The sequence below is a fragment of the Oncorhynchus nerka genome, linkage group LG25 (assembly GCF_034236695.1).
Source record: "Oncorhynchus nerka isolate Pitt River linkage group LG25, Oner_Uvic_2.0, whole genome shotgun sequence".
NCBI lineage: Eukaryota > Metazoa > Chordata > Actinopteri > Salmoniformes > Salmonidae > Oncorhynchus > Oncorhynchus nerka.
The window spans coordinates 49,932,213-49,958,975 of NC_088420.1; the positions used below are offsets into that span (position 1 = coordinate 49,932,213).

The window sequence follows — 26,763 nt, forward strand, 5'->3', positions numbered from 1 at the left end:
ATAGCCATGGCAAACATTGTAGTACCCCCCTCCTTCCACAAATGAGTTATTCATGGTTTTATTCCACAACTTTTATTCATTCGGCAGTAGATCATTTCTGTCAAGTATAGCTTAGAAACAATTTATAATGTGTCACCGGTAATACTCTAAGATCAATTGCCATACTACTAGTTAGCTGTTGAATATAATATTCATGTTCCTAATCTTACATTTCCCAGAACCGATCCTCTCATTAACCTCAGGTAAATCAATGGGTATATCAACACACATTCGCTTTGGTTGATATTTTAAAGTCTCTCTCTCTCTCTCTCTCTCTCTCTCTCTCTCTCTCTCTCTCTCTCTCTCTCTCTCTCTCTCGCTCTCTCTCTCTCTCTCTCTCTCTCTCTCTCTCTCCCCTTTCCTCCCTCCCCACTCTGTCACTGTGTTCCCAAGGATGACGTCAGCCGTATTCAGTGCGACCTCCCCTTATGATTTTTTTTGTTCAAAACTTTTTAGGCGTTCGTCAAAGACCACTTTGCCCGAGGGAAAAGGAGCGACAAGATTACAGTCTTCTCCCATGGCTTGAGAGAGTACTTTCTGTTTATCCGAAAGGCATTAGGCTAATTGATAGTCTTCAACATAGCAATTGCAACTCGTGAATGTCGGCTGAGTTGTTCCAATGAATGGATTTACATTGAGATTTTTGTGTATTTTTTTACACTTGTTGATTTCCACAAATTCAATCCGCAGTCAAGTAACAAGATAACTCAACCACAAGACAAGAACAAGGCGGATTACGTCTTTCCAAATAATTCAATTATCCATTGGTGCTATTGTTACAACAGGTTGATCTGGGATCTTCTCATTGAATTGAGTGAAGAGGAAGTAATTGGGGTTTGTACATTACAATATAGCAAACGTTGTTAGCAGTGCACTGCATGGTTCTTCAGTGGGTCTATGGACATGAAAGACGGCTTTTGTTCCAGCCAACTGCAGTTTCAGGGTAAAATTGTAACGATGCCTTTTCGTCCATAGATGTGCATCAAAGCAATTATAACTGTATTTTCAACATTCTTTGACATAGTCATGTTTTGCTTATTTGCATGCATAACATGTTTGACCTATGCGGTGCGGTGCTCGGAAAGCTTCATGAAATATTCAAATAAAATACCCTATTCAAACGCCCACCTTTAACTATTAACAAATATTTTACTACACACAAACCTTCAAATCAATGCAACATTGAAAGAGTAGCCTATAATTCATGAAACCTACTGAAAGTAGCATCTTGCTCTGCTATCTATACAAACCTGTTTTGATGGGCCAACTTCAGAAAACAAACATTTCAGTCAAATAAATGGACTATTTTTTCACAGTGTGTGCCAAAGTGTTTAGGCAACAATAAGAATTCACAGCAAGGATTTTAGAGGAGTGGAATGGAAGTTATGTGAAAGTATTAAACGAAGTTTCAGAACTTCACCACAGGGCTAGAGATGACAGTGCATGACGGTCGCGGCAGCTCATTATCCCGCTCCCATTCATCCGCCCTTTCATTGCGATGCAAACTCTTTGGCAGAGTCGTTTGTCTCCGCATTGTACTTTAGTTGGGAATGCAATGGTTGTCAGGACTCTTATTCAGTTTCAAGATAGTTTATTGATGAGCTCTGACTTTTAGCACTTTTCACATTTCAAAGGAAGTCAAGTGTACGCATCCACGACCACGACTTAATGTTATGGTCTGCGCGTTGCGACACTTTCACCCCTCTTTTAGGTTACCCCACCACACCACAACCCCCCTCGTTTCTTATTCCACGACACGGAATCTGTTCCATTTGAACAAATGATTGGAACACCCCTCGAGACTGGTTCTCCAATTGTAACCTAAAATGCAGGCAAGGAGGGGTTGCTTTGGAGTGCCAGGCATTCTACAAATGTAGTTCGGGTGTGTGGTCATGACTGCAAAGACATTTGCTTATATTGACGTCCTGTGTTATCTATACTTTAGAAGCCTCGACGCTGCGTCCTGCCTATCATTTGATCCATAGAAAATTAAGAAAGATCATCAGCCTCGGTATTATATTTATTTAGTCGGTAGATATTGTTTGTCATTTAGGGGTAAACAACCAAATCTACAAGATGTGATGTCAGTCAACAGCAACACGTGCAGGTTTGCGCTTGCTTCAGTGACTGCACTCTGCCCTTTAGGCTGCTGCGTAAAGATTGTAGGCTATGCAAAGCTTTCAAAAGCTACCGCTTAATAAATCCCTTACTGGAATAATTCAGAAAGCGGAATCTTTCCATTCAGCCTTTAGATGTTTAAAATAAATAAACGTTAACGTATCACACTATGCAAATGGTGAAAGCGGTGTTCTATTGGTTTTTATCAGTGAATTATCAGTCGTAAACTATCAAAAAATGAAGATGGACTGCAAATGGTTCATGTTGATCCGTTTGAGGTCGGCACGCAGCATGTGTTCACTGCCCTTACGTCCATTTGCAACTTCAGGTTCATGGTTAGTGTAGGAAATATTGTATGCGTTCCACGATCGTGGAGCCCTGTGAGTTGCACTTGCCCTCTCTTGCCCTCATCCAATAGCATTTTTAAAGGATATATTCCGTGTATGTGTGTGCGTGTGTGTGTGTGTGCGCGCGCGCGTGTGTGTGTGTGTTAGAGAAGGAGAAATTAATGTGCATGTGCAGAGTGATTAGTGGGTTTGAAAAGCAAGCTCTGGCTCTGCCCGGTTTCCCGCTCTGGCACCACGAAGTAGGAGGAAGTGTTTCGCTAGAAGATGATGACAGAGGTCAGGCACTGCTAATGGGCCACTGAAGAGGAGTGGAGGCGAGGCACAGACCAGGAACACATACATTAATACACTAGTACCATCACCAATCAGCATAGGTGCGCTACCCTCTCCCTCTCTCTCTCTCTCTCTCTCTCTCTCTCACGAGCGCACATTTTCAGTCTCGCGCAGTCCTGACATCCCATTTTATTGTCAATATCTGCTTCCTTCACAGGGATTTCAATCTCCATTCAAGATCACTTGGAAAATATATACAAGGACAATTATTCGACGGGGCTATCCAGCGCTGTGGCTCCGTCTCTTTTGCGCTCAGACTTATCAACAAGGGCTTTGGCTGCAGTGTAACACAGGATGCCTCAAAAAGGTAAACTCCGATTTCTTGGCACTTAGTACCTACATTTCAGACAGCACACATTATTCACCCAACCATGCGTACCCCAACCAAGCTTACACATTACACGATTTTAGAGTGAAACATAAAATAAGGCTACGTGTTGAAAAGGCAAATTACAATTAAGTTAATAACTTGCAAGTTCTTGTTGTAATTTAGAAAGAGAATCCGATTGGCTCAAGTTTTCAGTGATGGTTATGTCGGCTTTGATGAAGGAACTTCGGCACACAGACTAGTGGCAGCCTAATTTGAACATTTCAGTCCGCCTCTTTCTTACTCTGGTATTGCTTGTATGCCGTCGTTGGTTGCGGATAGCTTAATGCTTATTTATAACAGGAAAGAGTAAAACGTCACGTTATGCCAGTAATCAGTCCAGAGAATGGGGACGCAATGATCCGATGAGCAAGGGTGTCAAGTTGAATCATACAGTCAGACTCACCCGGGCACCATCACAAAAAAATATGCTCTGTGAACTTTTTCCTAAAGTTCACAAACCCTAACCCTTTTCCATGTATTCAATTAAAATTGAAATAGTCCTACTTACTCAACACAAATAGTAAAGTGGTTTTAACATTTGCAGGATATATAGGCCTATGTGAAAACAGTTCAGAAATCCACTCATAATAAATAATACATGATTAAGTTTAGCCTGTAGCTATTTTTCCATCCAAAATAATGATGATGATTAGAATTAGTGCGTATTAGGCTACTTTTTACATGCTCTAGATAAAACAAGTAGAAGAAAATACAGACAAAGCTCAACATCAAAAACATTGTTTATATTACAGGTTAATTTTGATTGGGCTATTTATAACATTGGGATATGCATTACGCTTTTGACTCTTCCAGTACTATAGGCCAATTGCTTTATTCTAATTGCAAAAAAAATATGGTAGCTATTGGTCTAATGGTAGCTATGTAACATGTTATTGTTGCTATATGGAGTTGTTCTGCATATAAACGAAGGGAATAATATAGGCCTTACAAGTCTGAAGAAGCATGTTCAATTGAAATTCCAGTAGTGGTGGGTTAAAACGGGCAAAATACAGATGAGGCCCTTGTATTTTGCGGACTGCATCAAATAAATTATATAATTGTAGCTAGACCTGAACAAAAAGCAAATGATTGGGTTTTCATCATCTCATCTTAGTGTGAAGTAAAAATCAAATCAAATCCAAATCAAATGGATTTATACAGCCCTTCTTACATCAGCTGATATCTCAAAGTGCTGTACAGAAACCCAGCCTAAAACCCCAAACAGCAAGCAATGCAGGTGTAGAGCACTAATAATTCTATTTACAAGTAGGCTGCTTTCGGGTTAAGTTCATGCTTAAAACATTTGATTATTTTAGACATCAATATCAATATAAACTCAGAACCCTTTACTTTGCTTTTCCAACACTTTCCATTGCATCATTACATTTGAAAGCAATTAACATGAGAAAAATGCAAATAAATCTTTGTAACTACACCTATCTACTTATAAACATCTACAATGACTGAACCAATAGCGCATGTAATTATTATTATTTATTTTTTAAGGATTATTAATTGTGAATTGTAATGATGTCTTAGTTGAATTTACACAGTTTCTTTCGAGTATTCTCCATTCATAGGAATAACACGTGCTGCACAGCTTGGATGTATAGGCTATTTATTTGTGTATGTACACTGTAAATACACACACAGTCCATCTCCTGTTTAAAAAGGAGGTGACAAAAAGGGAGAAAATCAAAGCTTGGACTATTTCCTTAGTGGCCTCCTTTTCGGCAAATGTTTTGAATGGGCTCTTTTTATGGCAATTGTCTTTTTCCAATTGAGCACCCGACTGAGCTGTTGAATTAAAAAAAAAAAAAACTTAACCAAACACCAGTAACATAATTATCTCCAGATATTTATAACAATAAATTGCGTTTCTAATTTATAAAAATTAAATTAAAAAAAAAAAAGCAGAGGGATACGGGCACCGGGTCACGGCAAGCAGCAGTGTAACTGTGGCGGTGTGAGGGGTTTGTTGTTGTGCTGGGTATGGCCGCAGTGGGAGGGGGTTGCTCCCTTCAGCTCTTTGTATTCCTGAGAGTTATTGGTACGGTTAGTACGAGGCTGGGTATATAGTTAGGGAGCCTCAGTTATACTCTCTGGGTTCTGGTGTAGAAGCAGAAAGGACGCCATTGTTGAAATTCTGCAGGCTTTGTTGGAGAGCCTTCACCCCCTTCCCGATTTCACTTTCCAGAGCAGCCAACCGAGGTAGACGGCGTATGTCACTCGACGACTACATCTAAAGACATCTAAACGTATATTACTGAAGTTGTTAATTGTATGGAAAGGGGATGGACTGAAATGTTCATGGCCAATATAATAACAGTAATATTAACATGAAGAGCCCTGAACAATGTTGCACCTCTTAATATGCACACTTATTCAGAATTCCTTAATTGTATTTCTTTATTAAAGGTAGCCTACTCTCAATACACCTAAAATACAGTTAAAGCTGCTAATATTGAACATTTTCTCAAATTACTGCAATGCTATTCATCTCATGAAATGAGTTGGAAAATACGTCTGACTTTATAAAAACGAAAGCTAAGGTGTACTAATAAAATGTTTTGCTTTGTCCATAGGGAGAATATATTAACTAGTGAGAAGCAGATGAGAGTCTTTAAATTGTTTTAAGCGGACAGTCCACACTGTTTCCAGGCAAGTTTAAACACTGAATATATATATTCAAAAACCTATAGAACAACAGACGATATTATGCTCTCGTATTATAAAATATGAATGGATAATAGCCTAATGCATCCTGAGTCATTCATGAGTAATAATAGTGCCCGCCGTAATTTTCTAATTGCACCAAATCAATGTCTGCAATGTGTATGTCCCCTTTGTATTGTATTAGTCTATTATTATCAGCATGCCAATACTGATCATTGTCATTCCTTTCCCATGACTAATAGAATACTATAACCGGGCCACGTGGGAATCTGGCGTTGCGTCCATGATGCAAAACAGTAAGTTGTGTTTTTTTCTGAGTAACTTACACTTTGAGCTGGAAAGAGGCAGGTGGCACATGACATTTATGCTGAAAGACGTTGGTTTGCATGTTTGTGTAGAATAAGGCCACTGCTTTTGGGCTTGTTTACATTTTCTGAATTAGAAATGATTCTCATATTTTGTTCCACACAGTGGTCATTCTGTCATTGGACTTTGACTAGTATGCTTCCACTAACCTGTACGTGTAAGAACTGAAATAGAGCCCAACATCTGCAACTGTACTATCATATCAGAGAAGGGGCTAGCATGAAGTAAAGGCCTAGATTAATTAATTTATTGGCCAATTGCACAACTTCCAATGCAGTTGTTTTGACACACACACACACACACACACACACACACACACACACACACACACACACACACACACACACACACACACACACACACACACACACACACACACACACAGGAAGAAAGAAAGGTTATTCTTGATATGATAAAATAGCATTTCAGAAACGCCTGTTGGGGTATGCCAATTCACGTTGTTCATTATATGCACTAACGGACATTGCATTCATCTCATGGAGAATGTGTAATGTTTATGAAGAGGTTATCCCTTCTATATTACCACAGTGTAGGCTACAATTGTATGCTTTGATGAGACGTTGAGTTTTTTTTATTTTTACGAATGCATTGGACCTATAAACGTTAGAGCAGATTTGACATATTTTGAGATGTTATTCAGTAATTCATAATGAATCATGTTGTGTGGTTGGCAGAGTGACAATAAAATACATATATTTTCTTTCTTAATGCTGGACAAGAGGTGTATGACATCTGTAACGAAGGTGTGTGGAATAGCTTACCTCTCATTCTCTTAACTGAACGACACGTTTGTGCTGCAGTGTGCTTTCATATCTATGCCAATACATTATATTGCCTTGGCTTAGCCTTGAACCTCATGTATATTTCCATGTCAGGCCTAAAATGTATTACGTTATAGACGTAGGATCAGATGGAAGATGTGACGCTCTACACTTGAAAGACCTCCAACCAAACAAAGCATTTGAATCTAGGTCAGTTTAAGTAGGCCATATGAAATAATTGAGCAGTGAGGTGAAGTCCCATATTCCCTCTCACATTTGAAAAAGAAAACTGAGGCCTTCAAATAAACGCAATAAACTGCACGAGTTTTTTCTTTGCTCATTAATTTTATTCGATATTTTTTTCTAAAGACCAGACATATCGTGTCTGTTCCTCACCTTTTAAATGAGCCTACTGGCTACCAACATATTAGGCCTAGGCTATATATTAGCCCGTAATCAAGATTGTATAGGCGTATGCCATTATTCATGTCTTGTTACATATTTTAATGTGATGGTGATGTTATATGGGGTGGTCTTTTGAGCGAAATGCTGAGCAGATATGATTCCGGTGAGGCCTTTAGTTTGTCTGAAGGTCGCGGCTGGCTCTGCAGGCTTTGTGCTAATAACTCCTGGGTGTATATGAAACTGAGCGTCCAAATTGACGCCATATGTTTTCCTATTAATTGACTTGCAATAGAATACAAGGCGCATAATCATTGCCACCCGGCGAGATCGACAGCACTTACCGTTGGGAATTATATAATGATAAAGAATTAGGCCTAACCTTTCTAGTGAAACTTTTATATTATTATCTCTGTGTGGCAGTGATCAAGTGGATTTATTTGAGCACTATACGGGAGGCGTGTTCAAATCCAATAAATCTTCAATATGCTTTTCCCTGCTGACCTATCAAATGCACAAACACAATTGATTTAATCTAATCCTGGAATTAACCTAAAAAAAATGACATAGCGATGGATTTTCTCTTACAGCAGTCTACCCCTAAGCAAATAGCCTATATTTCCACCCTGATTTTGGCTAGAATTTGTGACTTTAGCCCTATGGCAGTAGACAACAAATTCACAAACACATGTAGCCTAATGTTCTATTTGTAAGGCCTAATATAATATTATAATTGATGTAGGGCCTACCTATTTTTAATTCGTATTTGAAAACAGTAACAAAACAGATATAAAACAAGGGAGTCTAAAGTCTCCAGCAGACTCATAAAAACAGTGTAAATATAGGCTGTGTTGTTGTTTTTTGCTTGAAAAAAAAGAATGTCACTTTTTATATATTAAGAGCGACGCGCGCTCCCATCCTCGTGCCCGCGCACAGCCCCCTGGCTACCATAAAATGAAGCTTCCCTTGAAGGGTAAATGAGTAGGGTCCAATTTAGTCTGAGTGATATCCAAATGCAGACAGCTAGGGTCGTTTTATCATGCTACTATTTGTCGTGATGATGCGATTTTCAAAAGCAGAGCAGTGTCATAAAGTGACATGCCTGCCACAAGTGCTCCAACTGATCTTTTCAATTAGCCTTCCATGCATGATCCAGGGCGACTTCCGCCTATTTCTAGAAATTAAGCTCAAACTTGACGTGCAGCTAGCTTTATTTTAAAGACAAATGTCAGCCAGGCTCATCATATTTTCCCACTCTTCTATATTTGGAGCTTATTTATTGCTAAGGAGCTTGTGCTCTTAGAGTCAATTTAACGTGAGGCTTCGAAGGGAAGGGAGCGGAGAACTAGAGCAGACGTAGGCGACTACAGGGAGGCTCCTTTTCCGTTTGACTTCAGGTTTGGTCTGGTTTTCTGGGCTATCCTAAACTGGATATTGTTAATTGACTCGCATGAAAGTACTTGTTTACACGAGCGTTTGTGATGTTTTGGCTAGTGTAACAAACATCAAGTTGATAGACATAGGATTAGGTGATGATTTGTTTGAAGTGTTGACATTATACTGTAATTACTACTTTATAATGCTGTGCAGCAAATAGCATTTCGCTATTTGAGCTAAAGCTTTGCAAAGATGCGCAAATCTCGGCTCAGTGGGCTAGATATGTTTTGGTCCAGCTCATACAACACCGCTGAGGATAATCAATGTTCTGCATGTGTGATTAGAACAATATTGTAGAAAATAATGATATTGCGTGCATATCCGGAAAGCATTTCAAACATATGACAAATGAACAATGGCAATAATTACACACTATGCAAAGTCCAGGGTGATTTCTTCTATGTTTGGTGCTGAACGTTCCGTTTAGTTTAGTCTCTTGTTTCGGGTGGATAACTTTTATTTGTGCATAGTTAACCACTAAACCGCTAGCATCGGAGACATCTGTAGTGAAGTGCCTAGCAGTTTTTAATCACAGCTCTTGATTCGTGGCTTAACTAAAGAGAGTGCAACCCCTGTCTCTGCCCAGGTCACAGCGGAGTGAATCAGCTTGGCGGAGTGTTCGTCAACGGCAGACCCCTGCCCGACTCAACCAGACAGAAAATAGTCGAGCTTGCTCACAGTGGCGCGCGGCCGTGCGATATATCCAGGATTCTGCAGGTGATAACACTGCATTCTTCTCTCTGTCTGCATAGTAAAACGCTTTAGAATAACATTTGCCTTGTGTGATTTGTATTTGGAACATACAACTAAATGCACAACCAACTATTGTTATTTCAAACCGTTTTAAGTTGCAGTTTTGATTTTGGATGGTGAATTACGAATTGTGGTTTGTGGTGATGCCAGGATATGTTAGGACACAACCTGCAAGCATATCCATCCAAAGTAGAGATCCACTATCAGATGCATTTCAACAAAGTGCAAGTAAAATTACCGTATACCATTCAAGGTATATTTCTTGTGTTATAGACCCATGGTGATGCAAAAGTCCAAGTGCTGGACAATGAAAACGTAAGCGTAACAATGTTTGTAGTATACACATATATTACACATTAGTCTTGAATAATGTATGTGATTTGTGTCTATTGTTTTCTATTTAGGTGTCAAACGGCTGTGTGAGTAAGATTCTGGGCAGATACTATGAAACTGGCTCCATCAGACCAAGGGCGATCGGGGGTAGCAAACCAAGAGTAGCAACTCCCGAGGTGGTCGGAAAAATTGCCATATACAAGAGGGAGTGCCCGTCAATCTTCGCGTGGGAAATTCGTGACAGACTGCTTTCGGAGGGGGTCTGCACAAACGATAATATACCCAGTGTAAGTTCATTGAGTGTAAGTTACTACTCATACCATTTTATACTCATTAAAAATGAACTGAGTTAAATTACAATGAACAACTGACCTTAATATTGGTTATGATTATGCACCTGTTTCAGAACAATTACGCATTGCGATTGACGAGGATACATTTAGTTGATATTTTGTTTATTTCCCATTTTGATACCGAGTTTCTTACCCAAATACATATTTTGAATGTGAGGGTATTCATGCAATTATGTGACAGATCACTTTACAAGCCAATGTGCCGTCACAACCAAGGGAAACGCGTTTAATTAATGTGAAGCATTTTGGGTTTGTCTTTCAGGTGTCATCGATAAACAGAGTACTGCGCAACCTGGCTAGCGAAAAGCAACAGATGGGCGCAGATGGCATGTATGAGAAGTTGAGAATGCTGAACGGTCAGACTGGGACGTGGGGAACCCGGCCGGGCTGGTACCCCGGAACCTCAGTGCCAGGACAACCCAACACAGGTAGGAAAATCACTGGTTTTGGCGTGAGGAGTGAGAATGTCTTTATTAGGTCATTTTATAACGAAAAAGTGTTATTATTAGCAATTTTTTAAAAATTATTATTGTTGTCGTTGTTGTCGTATATCATCATATCAGGCCTAATATTACCATCATTATTATTATTACTAAAAAATTTACAAAATAATATTTCCTTTTTATTTTATTGTTACAACCTTATTAGGCTACATTATTGAACGTAGCAGGGGAATATACTTTTTTTGTGGAAAATCTTAGAGAATATCAAAGTTCAGCTGATGTTGTTTGTCACTAATGCATCGGCTTTATTAGTCTTATTTGACCTATGCATGGAACTGAAATTCATCTGCTGTTAAATAGGCCTGTGCCATGCCCCGAAAATGATTCAAAGATTAGGCTACTTGGTATGATTCGACTAATTATTAACTTGCAAATTCTCGACATGTTTTTCGACCAAGTTTTCTTTTTACAGTAAGGTTGTCATTTCACAATTTAGTCTGTACGATTTAGTCTGAACGATTGATGCATTTCTAGGCCCATACTCTAGGCCTATTTCTGGAGGAGTTCGTCAATGAGTCCATATTTTCCCCATCCAAACTGCTTTAAGATGAACAAATGTGAAGCAGTGTGCGGTAGGCCTATCTGTACAAAGGATGTTTCTGTCACACTCAAGAATTTGTTATGGGAACAGTTCTGTCGCTATGTAATTGCTCATTAGAGAACGTTTTGTTTCTCATTAAGGCGACATGAATAAGCGTCTAGTTTGAGGAGACAGCTGTAGAAATGTTCCACGGGAGACCCATGGACACGATATGGCACCACTTGCCAATTAGACACGTCAGTTTTAAGAGAACTAAACAATAAAGGATGGACACTATTGAAATACAAATAACAGTTTTTTTGTCCTTCATAATATCTGCGTTTTTTTGTTGTTGTTAACTACACCTGTCTCGAATGAGGAATCCCCAACAAATAAATACATTAAGGTGAAAGGTGACCAAGTGCCAATAGTAACACATATATATTTTTATAGCAATTATTATTATTATTAAGTATTATTATTATTTATTTGGGGCGGCAGGTAGTCTAGTGGTTAGAGCGTTAGGCCTGTAACTGAAAGTTTGCTGGATCGAATCCCAGAGCTGACAAGGTAAAAATCCGTCGTTCTGCCCCTGAGCAATGCAATTAACCCACTGTTCCCCGTTAGGCCGTCATTGTAAATAAGAATTTGTTCTTAACTGAATTACCTAGTTAAATAAAGGTGAAATAAAAATGAAGTATAATAGTATCATAATTCTCTAATTATAGACTATCAAGGCTGTTATATAATAATAACGATGATAAGAAGTGCTTCTGTTGTTGTTGTTTGGACTTTGAATATATCTCTGTTATCCTGTCTATTCAAAATATGCCCAAAATGTTTGTGTGAACACCTCAGCCAGCTATACCAACATCGTATGTTCACTTATGTTCTGCCATAAGTGTCTATACTTCCATGGAGTGCGATTTCAGGGAAATTAAGAATCCATTACTCCGGAAGCATACGGCAGGGTGAGGTCTCAGAGGGGGAGAAATATGGTCTCAATCTGATAAACGCCACGCAACAGTGAATAAAATAGTGGATTCATCGGAGTGACAGGGCCCAAAGAGAGACAACTCTTTCATAAGGAGAGGGTGAAAGCTCTCGCTTGCGATTTCGTGTTTTTAGAGATCAACGTGACAGTTTTTCTTATCTTTTTTTCTTTATAGAGGGCTAAAGCTGTCTATGGGTTTTAGACACTTTCTCTTTCAGGGGGTCCCAGAATGTTTTTAGTTTCTATTGCTGAAAGATGCCGCAGTTGGTTCTCTATCTTTTGGCTTGTTTTACGCCTGACTGATTGCGACACGTGATACTAAGGAATGGTTTTATTTCCCAGCGCCTTTTATTAATGAAAACAAATCCCAAAATCTAGCGACAGTTGGTCTGACTGAGGGATAATAGAACGCACATTCACTCCTTTTTTTTACGGATTAGCTCCAAAATCATAGCGCACCGGTCACTGATAATCTTTCTTTTTGGACACAACAGGGACATTTAAAGGGGATAACTTTAATCTTCGCGTATGTTTATAATAATGTAATAAAACACCTTTTTCTGAATAATGCATTTGGTTTTGAGACAACACATCTGTCAGACAAGCATCGGCATAACTTCAGAGCAGAGTGAACAAAGCTACCCACATATGATGATGGGTCTCTGCTGATATATAGTCGTTCAAACATATCCGCACCTATATTATTGAGCATACCAATACGGCTTAAGAATAGGTATACTGAGCAACCTGCCCGTGCATGTAGAAAAAACAAACACGAACTGTGAAATGATAATCAGTCACACAATAAACTGCCAAAGCAGATGTATCTAGGCCTACATAAATAGGTATAACGTTTGCTACGTAGGCATAATGTCATGGATCAAAAGTATGCTGAATAAAGTGTCTAACAACGCCACTTACTGAGGCCCCTCAACTCACAGTTGGTTTCTCTGTCGCCTTTATGTAACAAACACTGTCTGAGCATAGAGATGTCTCATTCAATGTGTGCATTTTTTTTCTTTTTTTTTTTCCATGGCCTAAAGAAGCCATAAATCTGAACTGGCGTTCAACAGGGCATCCTAGGAGACAGTGATTAATGATAGTAGTGCATAAAGGTTAACATACTGAGCTGAGAAGTCTGTTGACTGGAATCCTCCATACAATGAGGGGCACTGCGAGCCTCGAGAGAATCCTTTTGTGGCCTCCAATTGTGTCCTCAAAATTCTACCCATGAAAGTTTGCCAACCCCTTCACAGACCATTAATTTAATAGTTCCCCTTACTCTCCTGGTATCGTGTGGTCGTGAAAAACGGGTTTAATTCAAGTGTTGTGGTTTATTTCAACGGGTGTACAAACGCCCATGTGGACATTTTAAAAAGGAAAGTTTGGATTTTAAAGCCTTTCCTGGAATCTAAATAGGTTCTACCATGTTGTCTTATATTTCATCACGAGAAGTATTGCTACATGGTCATTAAAGATCTATGCCAAAAATAATAATTTCCCAAAACATTGTATCGCCATTTTCTATAGGCTGATGTAACTAATAATATCTGGTCAAAATAACACAATGAATTGTCAATACCAGTCAATATCAGTTGGAAGAAGCAGAGAACGCAACAAGTCTCAACATTTCATATATTATAAAATAATGTTTTCGGCACAGGCGGGTTTTGGGCATATCCTCACAGGCCTCATTAAACTCTATGCAACGCAAAAGAAACTCCAATGCAAGAAAATGAAATAATTGCGCTAACAATAGGTGCACCTCTTGCTATGCATGAAAGCTGAACAAAGAGTGATAGTTTGAATTGATTGATTTATTATTTATTTTTCAGATGGTTGCCCACCGTCAGACGGTGGAGGTGAGAACACTAATTCAATAAGTTCGAATGGAGAAGACTCGGATGAGACCCAAATGAGACTTCAGCTGAAAAGAAAATTGCAAAGGAACCGCACTTCGTTCACACAAGAACAGATAGAAGCGCTCGAGAAAGGTAAATTATACCGCCACTGTCACATGTTCTCGTCCAACTGTCGGCCAAAGTCATCTCATTAATGAGCTGGTGGTACTAAATTAGTATATTTTAAGCATAATTAAGGCATCGAGACTGACTCATAACTAGGCCTATTCATTTGGAACATTACCACAGATTGCTGTTTTCATTGGCGTACTTTGAACGGTTTCACTGCAAATTAGATTTTTCCCCCCACAACTGTAATAGTCTGAATGCTTTTGTAGGCATATTTGATGTACATCACATTTAATTACTTCCATTCTAGTTCTAAATAATGTATTTATGTTTTCAGAGTTTGAAAGAACTCACTATCCAGATGTTTTCGCAAGGGAAAGACTTGCTGCAAAAATTGACCTCCCAGAGGCCAGAATACAGGTACAGTGACCTCTCCTTCTGCCTATTAATATCACCTTGAATTTAGGGACATTGTAATCACATTCAAAGAAGTGACCCATCCAACACTCATCATTGAAACATGAATGTGGTTTCAGGTGTGGTTTTCAAATAGAAGGGCAAAGTGGAGGAGAGAGGAGAAACTCCGGAATCAAAGGCGGCAAGCCAGTAACTCCTCCAGTCACATCCCTATCAGCAGCAGTTTCAGCACCAGTGTCTACCAGCCCATCCCACAGCCCACGACACCAGGTTGGAGTCAGTGATCTTTATCTTTAACAAAACATCTTATTACATCATGTGCATTCCACCTTCATCTATTGTTGTAGGATCCATTTATGGGATTTGTAGAACTGTAGCCTAATCAGCATGTAAAACAAAAATGTGTACAAATGTGGGTGATAGGAGTGCCACACAATCCATTCTATGTTCCTGCAAATTAATGTTGCAAATGGCAATCAGGTGCTGACTGGTCTCTAAAATAAATGTATATATCCTACCCCTGCAGTATCGTTCTCGTCAGGATCCATGTTGGGAAGACCAGACACAGCCCTTACAAACACATACAGTGCCCTGCCACCTATGCCAAGCTTCACCATGGCCAACAACCTGCCTATGCAAGTAAGTACATCACCGTCAGATCCAATAATAAATGTAACATTTTTGGTGTTTTTTTTCTAATGACTTTGCATAGCATCCAAGTTATTTACCACAATAAATGTAAACCTATACAAAGTACACATACACGTCACAAGTGAATGCTAAGAACTGGCAATGCTGTAGTAAATACTATGTTGAATTTGTAAACTAAATATGATAGTGCATTATTTACGTTCGCATGGCTTAGTGTGGCCCATCCCTTAGTTGTTGGGACCATAGATATGAGATGCTGCTAGGTGACAGGTGAATCTGACTGTCATGTGTGCTGTTTACCCCCCCCCCCCCCAGGCTCCTGTGCCCAGCCAGACCTCCTACTCCTGCATGCTGCCCACCAGTCCCTCAGTCAACGGGCGGAGCTACGACACGTACACCCCTCCTCATATGCAGGCACATATGAACAGCCAGTCAATGGCAGGCTCAGGAGGCAACTCAACAGGTAAGCAGAGAAACGGGGTCATGACAAAATAAACAAACATCCAAGACATTATGAATCACCATTTGCAAACATGAGTAGGCCTGAACTGATCTACCGCTCTGTGTTTGTTGTGTCAGGTCTCATCTCTCCTGGAGTATCTGTTCCTGTCCAAGTGCCAGGCAGTGAAGCAGACATGTCCCAGTACTGGCCCAGGCTACAGTAGAGACACGACTACCGTCAACGTGTGACTCTTCGGATATTGTCTTGAACGAAGTGGCTGTCCAGCAGTATTTAATTACAGACAAGAGAAAATAGACTCTAAAAGACACTATTTTGTACTGGGATTGTGCCATTCTCTATCATTCTTTGGAGGCAAAGACTTGAAAAAGAAAAAAAGAGAAAGGACTTCTGTAAAGTGCCCGGTGTAACATCCTTAATGAGGGGAAAAAATATCTCTGTTCTCCGTTTCCAACTTATGTCATTTTTGGTGTATTTGTATATGGCCATTTGTATGTCATAATGAAAAAACAACAACGTGGATGGACTGTGAAACTGAGTTGTTCCTTGCTTCTGCTGAAAAGAAGATCATTTGTGAAGAATTTTCTGCCATTAATAGTTTTTGTCAACGTATATCAAGAAGCTCTCCCAGTCTGTGTACAGAATGTGGACTCTGGTGAAACAAGTTTGTATCATTCAAAGGCAGAGCTGGACCAGCAGGTACCAGCTGGGTACGAGAAGCCCATTTCTCTGTTCTTTTCTTTTCCAAAGCTTTCTGGCAGAATCATTGTAAATGGAAAGCATTAACCGCTAAAAAAAGAGGTGAAAAAAACAATTGGTAGCTAAAAACTGTAGATTGTGTCTTCGATATAATTCAGTTTGTTATGTCGAAATGTAAGTATTGGTCTTCCCTAGCAGTCTCCCGGACACAATTTCTATAATAAAGTTAATTTCATTTATATTTCTCTGAATATTCTATGTGTGTTTTATACACATCTTCAAGTAATTTCATTCAATTGGGTACAAGTTCTTTGTTATAGTTGTAGTTAAGAGTTTTACCTTATTCTGTCCCACTAAAACCTTTCACTGCAACAATGCATAGTAGCGCAAGGCCTTAGAGCCTTTTGAGGTTTGCATCTATACATGTCTGAATTAACCATTCTTGATTGTACAAACAGACCAAAGCCTTTGTATATAATTTATGACACACCCTCCATTTCCTTTTGTAGTCTTCTGTTGCCAATTTTGTAAATATTTTGTTGACAGAGTTTTAAATGTTAGTTTATCAGCTAGTCTTTAACTTATGAGCGAAAACCAGACATGTCCTTATAGCGGGTTGACCAGACCTTTGCTTGTCAGCGCTTTAATTTGTCTGACATGAGAGGATCCTGAAAAGTTACTTTTCACGAAAAGTTTTGCTCTACGACCCCCACAAGCTTCATGAGAGTCGCCTGAAGTCGGTGACACTGACGTACCAACTCCGAACAAGTCTTCTCACAAAATCGCCTGTCTAGTCTGAACGGTTTGAGTTAGAATCTATTCGGACCCCACTACCGAAAGCTGAGATTCACACAAACACGGAAATGTTGTGCTCCATGACCCACACAAGCCCATTGCTGGGTGGTGAAAATGAACATAAGTGAATGAGGGGTAGAATGTGCCAAAACAAAGGGGTAAATATGGGTCTAAAAATAGCTAAATGATCCATGGTATGACCATCTGAAGCTTAGTAGAACATCCCCCCCAAGGCTTAGGCTCAAGAGGGTTAGCTAGTAATAAAACATTTATTAAAAAGATAGGTGTCCAAATTATTGACACCCCTGTTTTGAATACTCCGGCACCCTCCCCTTGCGAGGATAATGGCACTGAGCCTTTTAAAATATATATTTTATGAGATTGGAGAACACATTGGGAGGGATCTTAGACCATTCCTCCACACAGAATCTTTCCAGATTCTTGATATCCTTCTTTCTGTGATTATGGACTTCCCTCTTCAATTCAAACCACAGGTTTTCAGTGGGGTTCAAGTCCGGAGACTGAGATGGCCATTGCAAAATGTTGATTTTGTGTTCAATTAAGCATTTCTTTGTGGATTTTGATGTGTGCTTGGCGTTATTGTCTTGCTGGGTGATCGATCCACTTGCGGCCAAGTTTCAAACTCCTGGCAAAGCCAACCAGGTTTCTGGCTAAAATGTTTTGGTACTTGGTAAAGTTCATGATGCCATTGACCTAACAAAGGCCCCAGGACCAGTGGAAGCAATACAGCGCCATAACAACAATGATCCACCACCATATTTTACAGTAGGTATGAGGTTCTTTTCTGCATATGCATCCTTCTTTCAATGCCAAACCCACCACTGGTGTGCGTGGCCAAAGAGCTCTATGTCATCTGACCATTGCACTGGTTCCAATCCAAGTGTCAATGCCATTTAGCAAACTAAAGGCGTTTACACTTGTTGGTTTCACTCAATCAAACCTTTTTTCTGGCAACCATTTTAAAGAGTCTCATTGTAGATTTTGAGACTTGTTGACCCGAAGATGCGACCAAGTTCTGTATTTCTACAACTTTGGCCCATGGATTTGTCTTTGCTTCCCATACCATCTTCCTCACTGTGAGTGGAGACAAGATACATTTGCGTCCAATACCGGGCAAGTTTACCACTGTTCCAGTGGTTTTTAATCTTCTTAATTGTTGCCCTAATAGTGGTAAGTGGTTTATATATATATATATATATATATATATATATATTATTTTGGGGTATTTTTTGGTACCCATTGCCTGGTACTCATTTCCTGATTGATGAAGTTCAACAACCATTTGTCTCTTTTCCTTTGTGAGTTCTCTGCCATTTCCCATGGTGATGGAGGACAAAGGGATTTTACATGTGTAAAGCCATAAACTGAGCTTAATTTAAAATAATGAACGTATTAATGCAGATTACATTTTGTTTGATTTTATTTGTAATAATCTTTAGGGGTGGCAATACATTTGACACATCTTTTTGAGAGAAAAAAATGGTATTACTTGTTAAATAAAATATATTTCTCTGAACAATTGTATTAGTATAAAATAAGATAATTTCCCCAATTATTTTTAGCATACAATACGCTGAGCATTTGTATTATTTATTTATACGGTCTTGTTTTGCTCATCTTTATCAAGAGTGCCAATCATTTTGGAGGTGACTGTAGCAATTTAAGAGTTTATTTCCAAAAAGCTATATACACCAATTTTTCACATTTGTGTTTTTTCATCAAAATTGACTGCTTATAGGTACCTTCATGTGTGTAAATGTTAGTGTTCTCAGATTTTTAATTAATAGATTTTAGATGTGTATGAAAATGTTTTTTTTTGCAAAACACTATATGTACATTGTTTAGCTGGAATGGAATGTTCAAATCCTGTATATTTGACTGTGATATGTGGTTGTCTCACCTAGCTATCTTAAGATGAATGCACAAACTTTAAGTCGCTCTGGATAAGAGCATCTGCTAAATTACTAACATGTCAAATGTAAATGTTTTACATACAGATCTCATACTACTTACTGTATTGAATTATAATTTGTATTTTTTTGATATTGATGTCACAAATGTATCATTTGTACATTGATTTATTAAACATGTACGTATTTGTTACATTTGACTGTGTAAAACCAAGCAGTACTACTTATTTCTCTGAATCTAACCAGGTTTCCATCCAAACTTTGTATGCGATAAAAATGGTCACGACAGGCCTGATGGAAACAGCTAATTTGTTGGTAAACCTTCCAAATGTCGACAAAGCAAAATACGCTAGACAAGATGATATCTTTAACCATCACGCTAAAGTATACTTGCAGTCATGCAGTGATACGTTGTGTGGTCCTCCCACTACAACTCAGGAAAGCATGCAATTTATTAGGCTACAAATTACATAAACGACGCTGAACTGAAAGTGCACATAATGAGCTTGATGCTCTTTTCCAATACCTATTGAGGGTCTTATTCTGGTGACACGACGATCAATATTTGGCTGCCGTTTGACAAATAAAAATAATCTTGCTCTCATGGTTATAACAATCTGATCCTGTAGATAGCATATCTACACAACTGTTGGCTAGAGCGCACGTGCCAAGACAAGAGCACTATTCACTATACAATGCAAAAAACAAAACAAAAATCTGTCAAAACCAACAATAGAGTTGACAATGGATGGAAAACCATTTAACTTGTATTTTTTATTCGGTACATGGGAATTTAACAGCAAAAGTCATCATCACCCGCAGCCTTTTATCTGAAACAAGTCTATTTGTTGGATACATCTTTGGTGGGAAGATGCAGATTTTGGAATATTTGCATGAAGATCTGGCGCTAATTGGATGGAAACCTAGCTTGTGAGGCGGATATAAGGCATTTTTCATTCATATTATTTGTGTCTCTGAAATGAAACCATCAAGTGATAGATTTGAAACAAACACATCTGTCACTGAATCATGCCATGATTAGATAGTGAAAAAACACACCAATCTCTTTCATAATTTCTAAGAACAATAAAAGCTCATTTACAAACATTTCTGAAACTGGATATTTAGCGTTTTGGAAGGAAACTTCAATTCTTATTCTCCTGCAAGGCTTCAGGCCATGTCAGCATGCTACCTGGCCTCAAGCCTCAGTTCTGATGTTGTACAGAAGGATGGTCAGCCATTGGTGTCTAACCTATCAGAAACATTGCACTTCACCCATTTGAATGGTTGAGTTAGTTCAGTCTCTGCTGAAGAATCTCTTCTGTAGTGTTCTATGTAGAGCAAACCTGTGGACACAGAGGGGCTAATGTGTCACCGATCGTGGTGCTACTGGACACTGACACCTGACATTTGTAAAAGTGAGTCAGTTTGGGGTCATGAAGAATATAGACTGTTCCTTTGTGCTGTCTGATATATGAGACAGGGCAGAGTGGAGAGGAGACCACAAAGGGACACAGGTAACGCTCGGAAGCACAATGTCAACTGATTATTTTTTATTTTTTTACCATAGCAAGTGACATTGACGACACTAAACTGGATCCAGTGAGACATCAACACACATCAACAGCCATCATTATAGAAACAACACCGCTGGGAACATTCCATGTTAAATGATCATGTTCACTTTCTGAGTAACAGAAAAAAAACGACTGTGATTTCCTAAGGCAGTTGGTGGTGGCGGTCAAATTATGCTTAAATTATTAGTATTATTAGTAAATTCTGATTGACAGCACTGGCATAATAATTATAATGCAATATATTAGTATGTCATCAACAGTGGACCCGTGGACAAGTGACAACCAGCTGGAATGAGTCAAAGGTGTGAAACAATGGGCAACGCTGATCCCCCTCCTATCAACATGATAATAGTCTCACACCCACTAGACTTACATTGGTAGACTCTACATTTGTAGAGCCCACAATGTGACACATATCACCTAGCCGTGCGTGTGATTTGGTCAGGTTTGGCTCTGTCAGGACAGGAGCAATGTTTCTGCTCAATGGAACGCGGAGTTGTAAGAATTCTCTGACGACATGCATGTTGAGCCGGGTAGCACGGCCATCACAAAATATCTGATCTGATTCGTTCCCGTGCTTTTTGTTGTTGTTGGCGAACAAGTCACCTGAAATAAGGCCTTTTCTTAATGCCCCGAATGGGTTTGTTTTTGTGCAGGTCAAAACCTCATAGAACTAACCCAAGATTTGGACGATGTGTTATAAGTGTTTCTGTAGCTCCACTGCTGTACTCTTGCAGAGAGCCACATTGATCGTGAGAGCATGGTATGGGAGTGAGGGGGTGTAGTTGGAAAGACTGATTAGCATGGTAGCAGAAGTGGTTTAAGAGAGTAGGCTGAGGTAATACAGGTGCGTCTTGCTTTTGGCTAAATAATGCCTATGGGCCTTTGACCTGTTGGAAATGGAGTTTTCTGCTCATATGACTAACTGCACATGACAAGTTTGGAGGCAATGTATCTACAGAAAAGGAGGAAGATAGTGGAAGAGGGAGAGAGAGAGAGAGAGAGTGAGAGATAAAGAGAAAGACAGTTTGTCATGGATTTAAATATGACAGGACATGATTATGCTCGGCGATGTCGACCACTGCAGAAGTGCTCACTGAAATACAGAGCCGTCAGAAAGTATTCACACCCCTTGAATTTTCCACATTTTGTTGTGTTACAGCCTGAATTTAGAATTGATTAAATTGAGATGTTTTATCACTCGCGTATCCACAATACCCCATAATGTCAAAGTGGAATTAGGTATTTCAAAATGTTTACCAATTAATTTATTTTTTTTTAAGCTGAAATGCCTTGAGTCAATAAGTATTCAATCCTTTTGTTATGGCAAGACTAAATAAGTTCAGCAGAAAAAAATGTGCTTAATAAGTCACATAATAAGATGCATGGACAATAGTGTTTAACATGATTTTTGAATGACTACCCCCTATCTGTACCCCACACATACAATTATCTGTAAGGTCCCACAGCCGAGAAAAAAAACAGAGATTCAACCGCAAAGACCGGGAGTTTTTCCAATGGCTCGCAAATAAGGGCACCTATTGGTAGATGGGTAAAAAAAGCAGACATTGAATATCTATTTGAGCATGGGGAAGTTATGAGTTACACTTTGGATGTTGTATCAATGCACCCAGTCACTACAACGATACAGGCGTCTTTTCTAACTCAGTTGCCGGTGAGGACAAAAACCGCTCAGGGATTTCATCATGAGGCCAATGGCGACTTTAAAACAGTAAGAGTTTAATGGCTGTGATAGGAGAAAAGTGAGGATGGATCAACAACATTATAGTTACTCCACATAACTAACTTAATTGACAGAGTAAAAAGAAGGAAGCCTGTATAGAATAAAAATATTCCAAAACATGCATTCTGTTTGCAGTAAGGCTCTAAAGTAAAACTGCAAAAAAAGAAAATAAATTAACTTTATGTCCTGAATACAAACCGTTATGTTTTGGGCAAATCCCACACAACACATCAATGAGTACCACTCTTCATATTTTCAAGCATGGTGGTGGCTGCAACATGTTATGGGTATGCTTGTCATTGGCAAGAGGAAGAGGAAAACCTGGTTCAGTCTCCTTTCCAACTGACATTGGGAGACAAATGAACCTTTCAGCAGGACAATAACCCAAAACACAAGGCCAAATATACACTGGAGTTGCTAACCAAGATGACATTAAATGTTCCTGAGTGACCTAGTTAGAGTTTGACTTAAATCGTCTTGAAAATCTGTGGCAAGAATTGAAAAGGGCTGTCTAGCAATGATCAACAACCAACTTGAAGAATGTTGTACAATCCAGGTGTGCAAAGCTCTTAGAGACTTACCCAGAAAGACTCACAGCTGTAATCGCTGCCAAAGGTGATTCTAACATATATTGACTTAGGGGCATGAATACTTTGTACATTTTATTTTTCACTTTTATTTTCAATACATTTGCAAACATTTCTAAAAACATGTTTTCACTTTGTTATTGTGGGGTATTTTTTAAAATCTATTTTGAATTCAGGCTGTAATACAACTAAATTTGGAATAAGTTAAGGGGTATGAATAGTTTCCGAAGGCACTGTAATTGTCACGGCCTGACCTTAGAGATCCTTTTTATTCTCTATTTTGGTTAGGTCAGGGTGCGACTAGGGTGGGTACACTAGTTTTTGCATTTCTATGTTGGCCTGGTATGGTTCCCAATCAGAGGCGGCTGTCTATCGTTGTCTCTGATTGGGGATCATATTTAGGCAGCCTTTTTCCACCCGTTTTGTGCGGGATCTTGTTTTTGTAGAGTTGCCTTGAGCACTGCAATACTGCGCATTTTGTTATATTCTTTGTTGTTTTGGTTGTAAGTTTCACTATTAAATATAATGTGGATCTCTACGCACGCTGCGCCATGGCCCACTCATTTCAACGAACGTGACAGTAATTCCACGTTGCTAGCTCATCAGAGAAGCAAACCGTTCCATCATGTTGATGCAGATGTGTATAACATTATAAACTTAATACAGAGAGCAAAATGCCTGGTTTTACTACAAACTAACATCCGGTGAAGGCAGGTAAAGAGCGTTCCAGTGTTTCGTTACCCTACTGTGTTTCTGCTAAACAAGTAATTCCCTAACCAGGTTGACAATTAAAATACCAAATGGAAAGCAACCCATTCCCTGGAATTGGCAAAAGGAGGGGAACACACGTAGGCTACTCATCTGATCAATGCTGAAGCTTTCAGTGTTTATACATACAGGTTGGAACAACATTGCAAAGTTTGTGTGTGTGCGTGGATGTACAGACATTAGCCAAAAGTTTACATTGATAATCCCAAATTGGAACAACAGTCAGATTGACAGTCATTGGAGTGTAGAGGTGGCTAACTCCACACCAGCAGCACTAAACTTCCCCCGAGCAGGCCAGTGCCAACAGTCATAACAAAGCGAGAGTTTAGGACAACATGCAAAAAGAAGATTTTTAGATATTTGGATTTACAGTTCCAAACTCTCATTGGTTTGAATGGTGTCAGCTATTTTTCATCTTGCATTCTTTTGAACTTAATATGAATTGCGTTATTTAGAGCACTGTGTGGGTACAGAACTTTGAACGGAACAAGGCCATGTCAATAACTAAATTTTGACAAAAAATGCAGAAAGAGCCTTAAAGTCCCAAACTCTCAAAAGGGCAGTTTAAGCACTGCCCTGTGTGTAAATCCACATAAGGTAATGAACGTGTTAAAAGGGGTTAAGAGTAGTTGTGTCTGAGTGGGGATTGGGTTGCTGGCCCGTGGCACTTCGTGAACAATGCTGCGAAGATGAGGAGGGGATGAGGAGGGTGCTTTTTCCCCTCCTGAGGGGTTTTTGGGTACTTGTAATTTGCGGTAAGAGCCACTTCATCCGTCCCCTTCCCCACCACCACCTCACCCCTCCAGTCGTGCAGATAAAGGACCACTCCTGTCCTGTCCACACGAGCATGCTTATCTCCTGGCTAATGAAACTGCCTGATGACCCTCCTTTGTGGGTGTTCACAGGGACACAAGTGAAGAGTGGAGCTCCGAATGGAACAGCAGCCACTGGAGTGGAACTGAAGTGACTCTTCAGTTCCTGATCCCTTTCTCCAAGGCTGCTCCAAAAACTACACTGTCTGGTTGAATGGTGGGTCTGGTTCACAGGTTTTGTTTAACACAAGAACAAGTGGAGATTTGACTAATTGGATGACAAACCACTTCTGTAATGCTCAACTTACTAGAATTTGAGTACTATATATTAACCCTCATAACATCAACTATTTTACATACATGGATTACCAACTGGGGAACAAACTATTGGAAAAGCTACAACCATAGCAACATATCAACTTAATTTGTATCAAAAACATCATTAGACATGTTAATATTTTTTATATGAAAAAAAAAAACCTAACAGACTGATTTACCAACATTTGATTGTTGTATAATTTAGTTTTTAGAACTTTGAAGTAAATACACATTTTGTCATATTTATGTGGTAAAAATGACTGCCATTTAAAGGGCTGGCACACCAACATTTGAAACATACTGAATTTGATTGACAAAAAGTGATCCATCCATTGATCCTATTTCTCTACCCCACAGGCAGCATTAGCATCGCTGCTAGTGAAACAATGGAAGTGGTAGGACGTACGGCAGGATGCTTCCAAAAGCATGCCCAAATCCTCAAAGTTACTTCAAGCCAAAGTTATAGCAACCCAAATACCATAACATGTTGCACATATAGACTATTTGAGGATATTATAGGAATTCTGTATTTACATAATATTTCCCATAGAATAACTATGTTTCAAAGAATACACACCAATACAGCACTATGTGTATAATTTAGAGGGTAACTGGTTTCTGTATTACAGTTCTACCAAGTATTCATATCACTGACAGACTTTTATGAGCTGTTTTGACTGCCACTTCAGTGCCTTGCGAAAGTATTCACCCCCTTGGCATTCTTCCTATTTTGTTGACTTACATCCTGGAATTAGAATATGTTTTTGGGGGGTTTGTATCATTTTATTTACACAACATGCCTACCACTTTGAAGATGCACATTTTTTGTGTGTGAAACAAACAAGAAATAAGACAAAAAATGGAAAACTGTGTGCATAACTATTCACCCCCCCCCCCCCCCCCCCCAAGTCAATACTTTGTAGAGCCACCTTTTACAGCAATTACAGCTGCAAGTCTCTTGGGGTATGTCTCTATAAGCTTGGCACATCTAGCCACTGGGAATTTTGCCCATTCTTCAAAGCAAAACTACTCCAGCTCCTTCAAGTTGGATGGGTTCCTGCTGGTGTACAGCAATCTTTAAGTCACACCACATATTCTCAATTGGATTGAGGTCTGGGCTTTGACTAGGCCATTCCAAGACATTTAAATGTTTCCCCTTAAACCACTTGAGTGTTGCTTTAGCAGTATGCTTAGGGTCATTGGAAGGTGAACCTCCATCCCAGTCTCAACTCACTGGAAGACTGAAACAGGTTTCCCTCAAGAATTTCCCTGTATTTAGCACCATCCATCATTCCTTTAATTCTGACCAGTTTCCAAGTCTCTGCTGATGAAAAACATCCCTGCTGCCACCACCATGCTTCACTGTGGGGATGGTGTTCTCAGGGTGATGGGAGGTGTTGTGTTTGTGCCAGACATAGCGTTTTTCCTTGACGGCCAAAAAGCTACATTTTTGTCTCATCTGACCATCGTACCTTCTTCCATATATTTGAGGAGTCTCTCACATGCCTTTTAGCCAACACCAAACATGTTCACTTGTTATTTTCTTGAAGCAATGGCTTTTTTCTGGCCACTCTTCTGTAAAGCCCAGCTCTTTGGAGTGTACGGCTTAAAGTGGTCCTATGGACAGATACTCCAATCTCCGCTGTGGAGCTTTGCAGCTCCTTCTTTGTTGCCTCTCTGATTAATGCCCTCCTTGCCTGGTCTGTGA

General features: G+C 39.4%; 1 protein-coding gene across 14 annotated transcripts; it reads left to right on the forward strand.

Moving 5' to 3' along the window:
- The first annotated feature begins 528 nt into the window (after nucleotides 1-528).
- On the forward strand, nucleotides 529-19,444 carry pax6a (paired box 6a). Of its 14 annotated transcripts, XM_065009844.1 has the most exons (15): nucleotides 1,637-2,878; nucleotides 2,995-3,144; nucleotides 5,793-5,868; nucleotides 6,126-6,179; nucleotides 6,990-7,013; nucleotides 9,457-9,587; nucleotides 9,897-9,938; nucleotides 10,028-10,258; nucleotides 10,572-10,737; nucleotides 14,162-14,320; nucleotides 14,634-14,716; nucleotides 14,833-14,989; nucleotides 15,240-15,352; nucleotides 15,680-15,827; nucleotides 15,944-19,444. In XM_065009844.1, the coding sequence occupies exons 4-15, from the start codon at nucleotides 6,167-6,169 to the stop codon at nucleotides 16,027-16,029; spliced, it is 1,353 nt and encodes a 450-aa protein (XP_064865916.1). In that variant the 5' UTR covers nucleotides 1,637-2,878; nucleotides 2,995-3,144; nucleotides 5,793-5,868; nucleotides 6,126-6,166; the 3' UTR covers nucleotides 16,030-19,444. The 14 variants fall into 14 exon arrangements, with proteins under 14 accessions (XP_029490646.1, XP_029490647.1, XP_064865916.1 ...); XM_029634786.2 differs by lacking the exons at nucleotides 1,637-2,878; nucleotides 5,793-5,868 and adding an exon at nucleotides 529-873; XM_029634787.2 differs by lacking the exon at nucleotides 5,793-5,868 and having other exon boundaries at nucleotides 1,635-2,878.
- The last annotated feature ends 7,319 nt before the right edge of the window (nucleotides 19,445-26,763 follow it).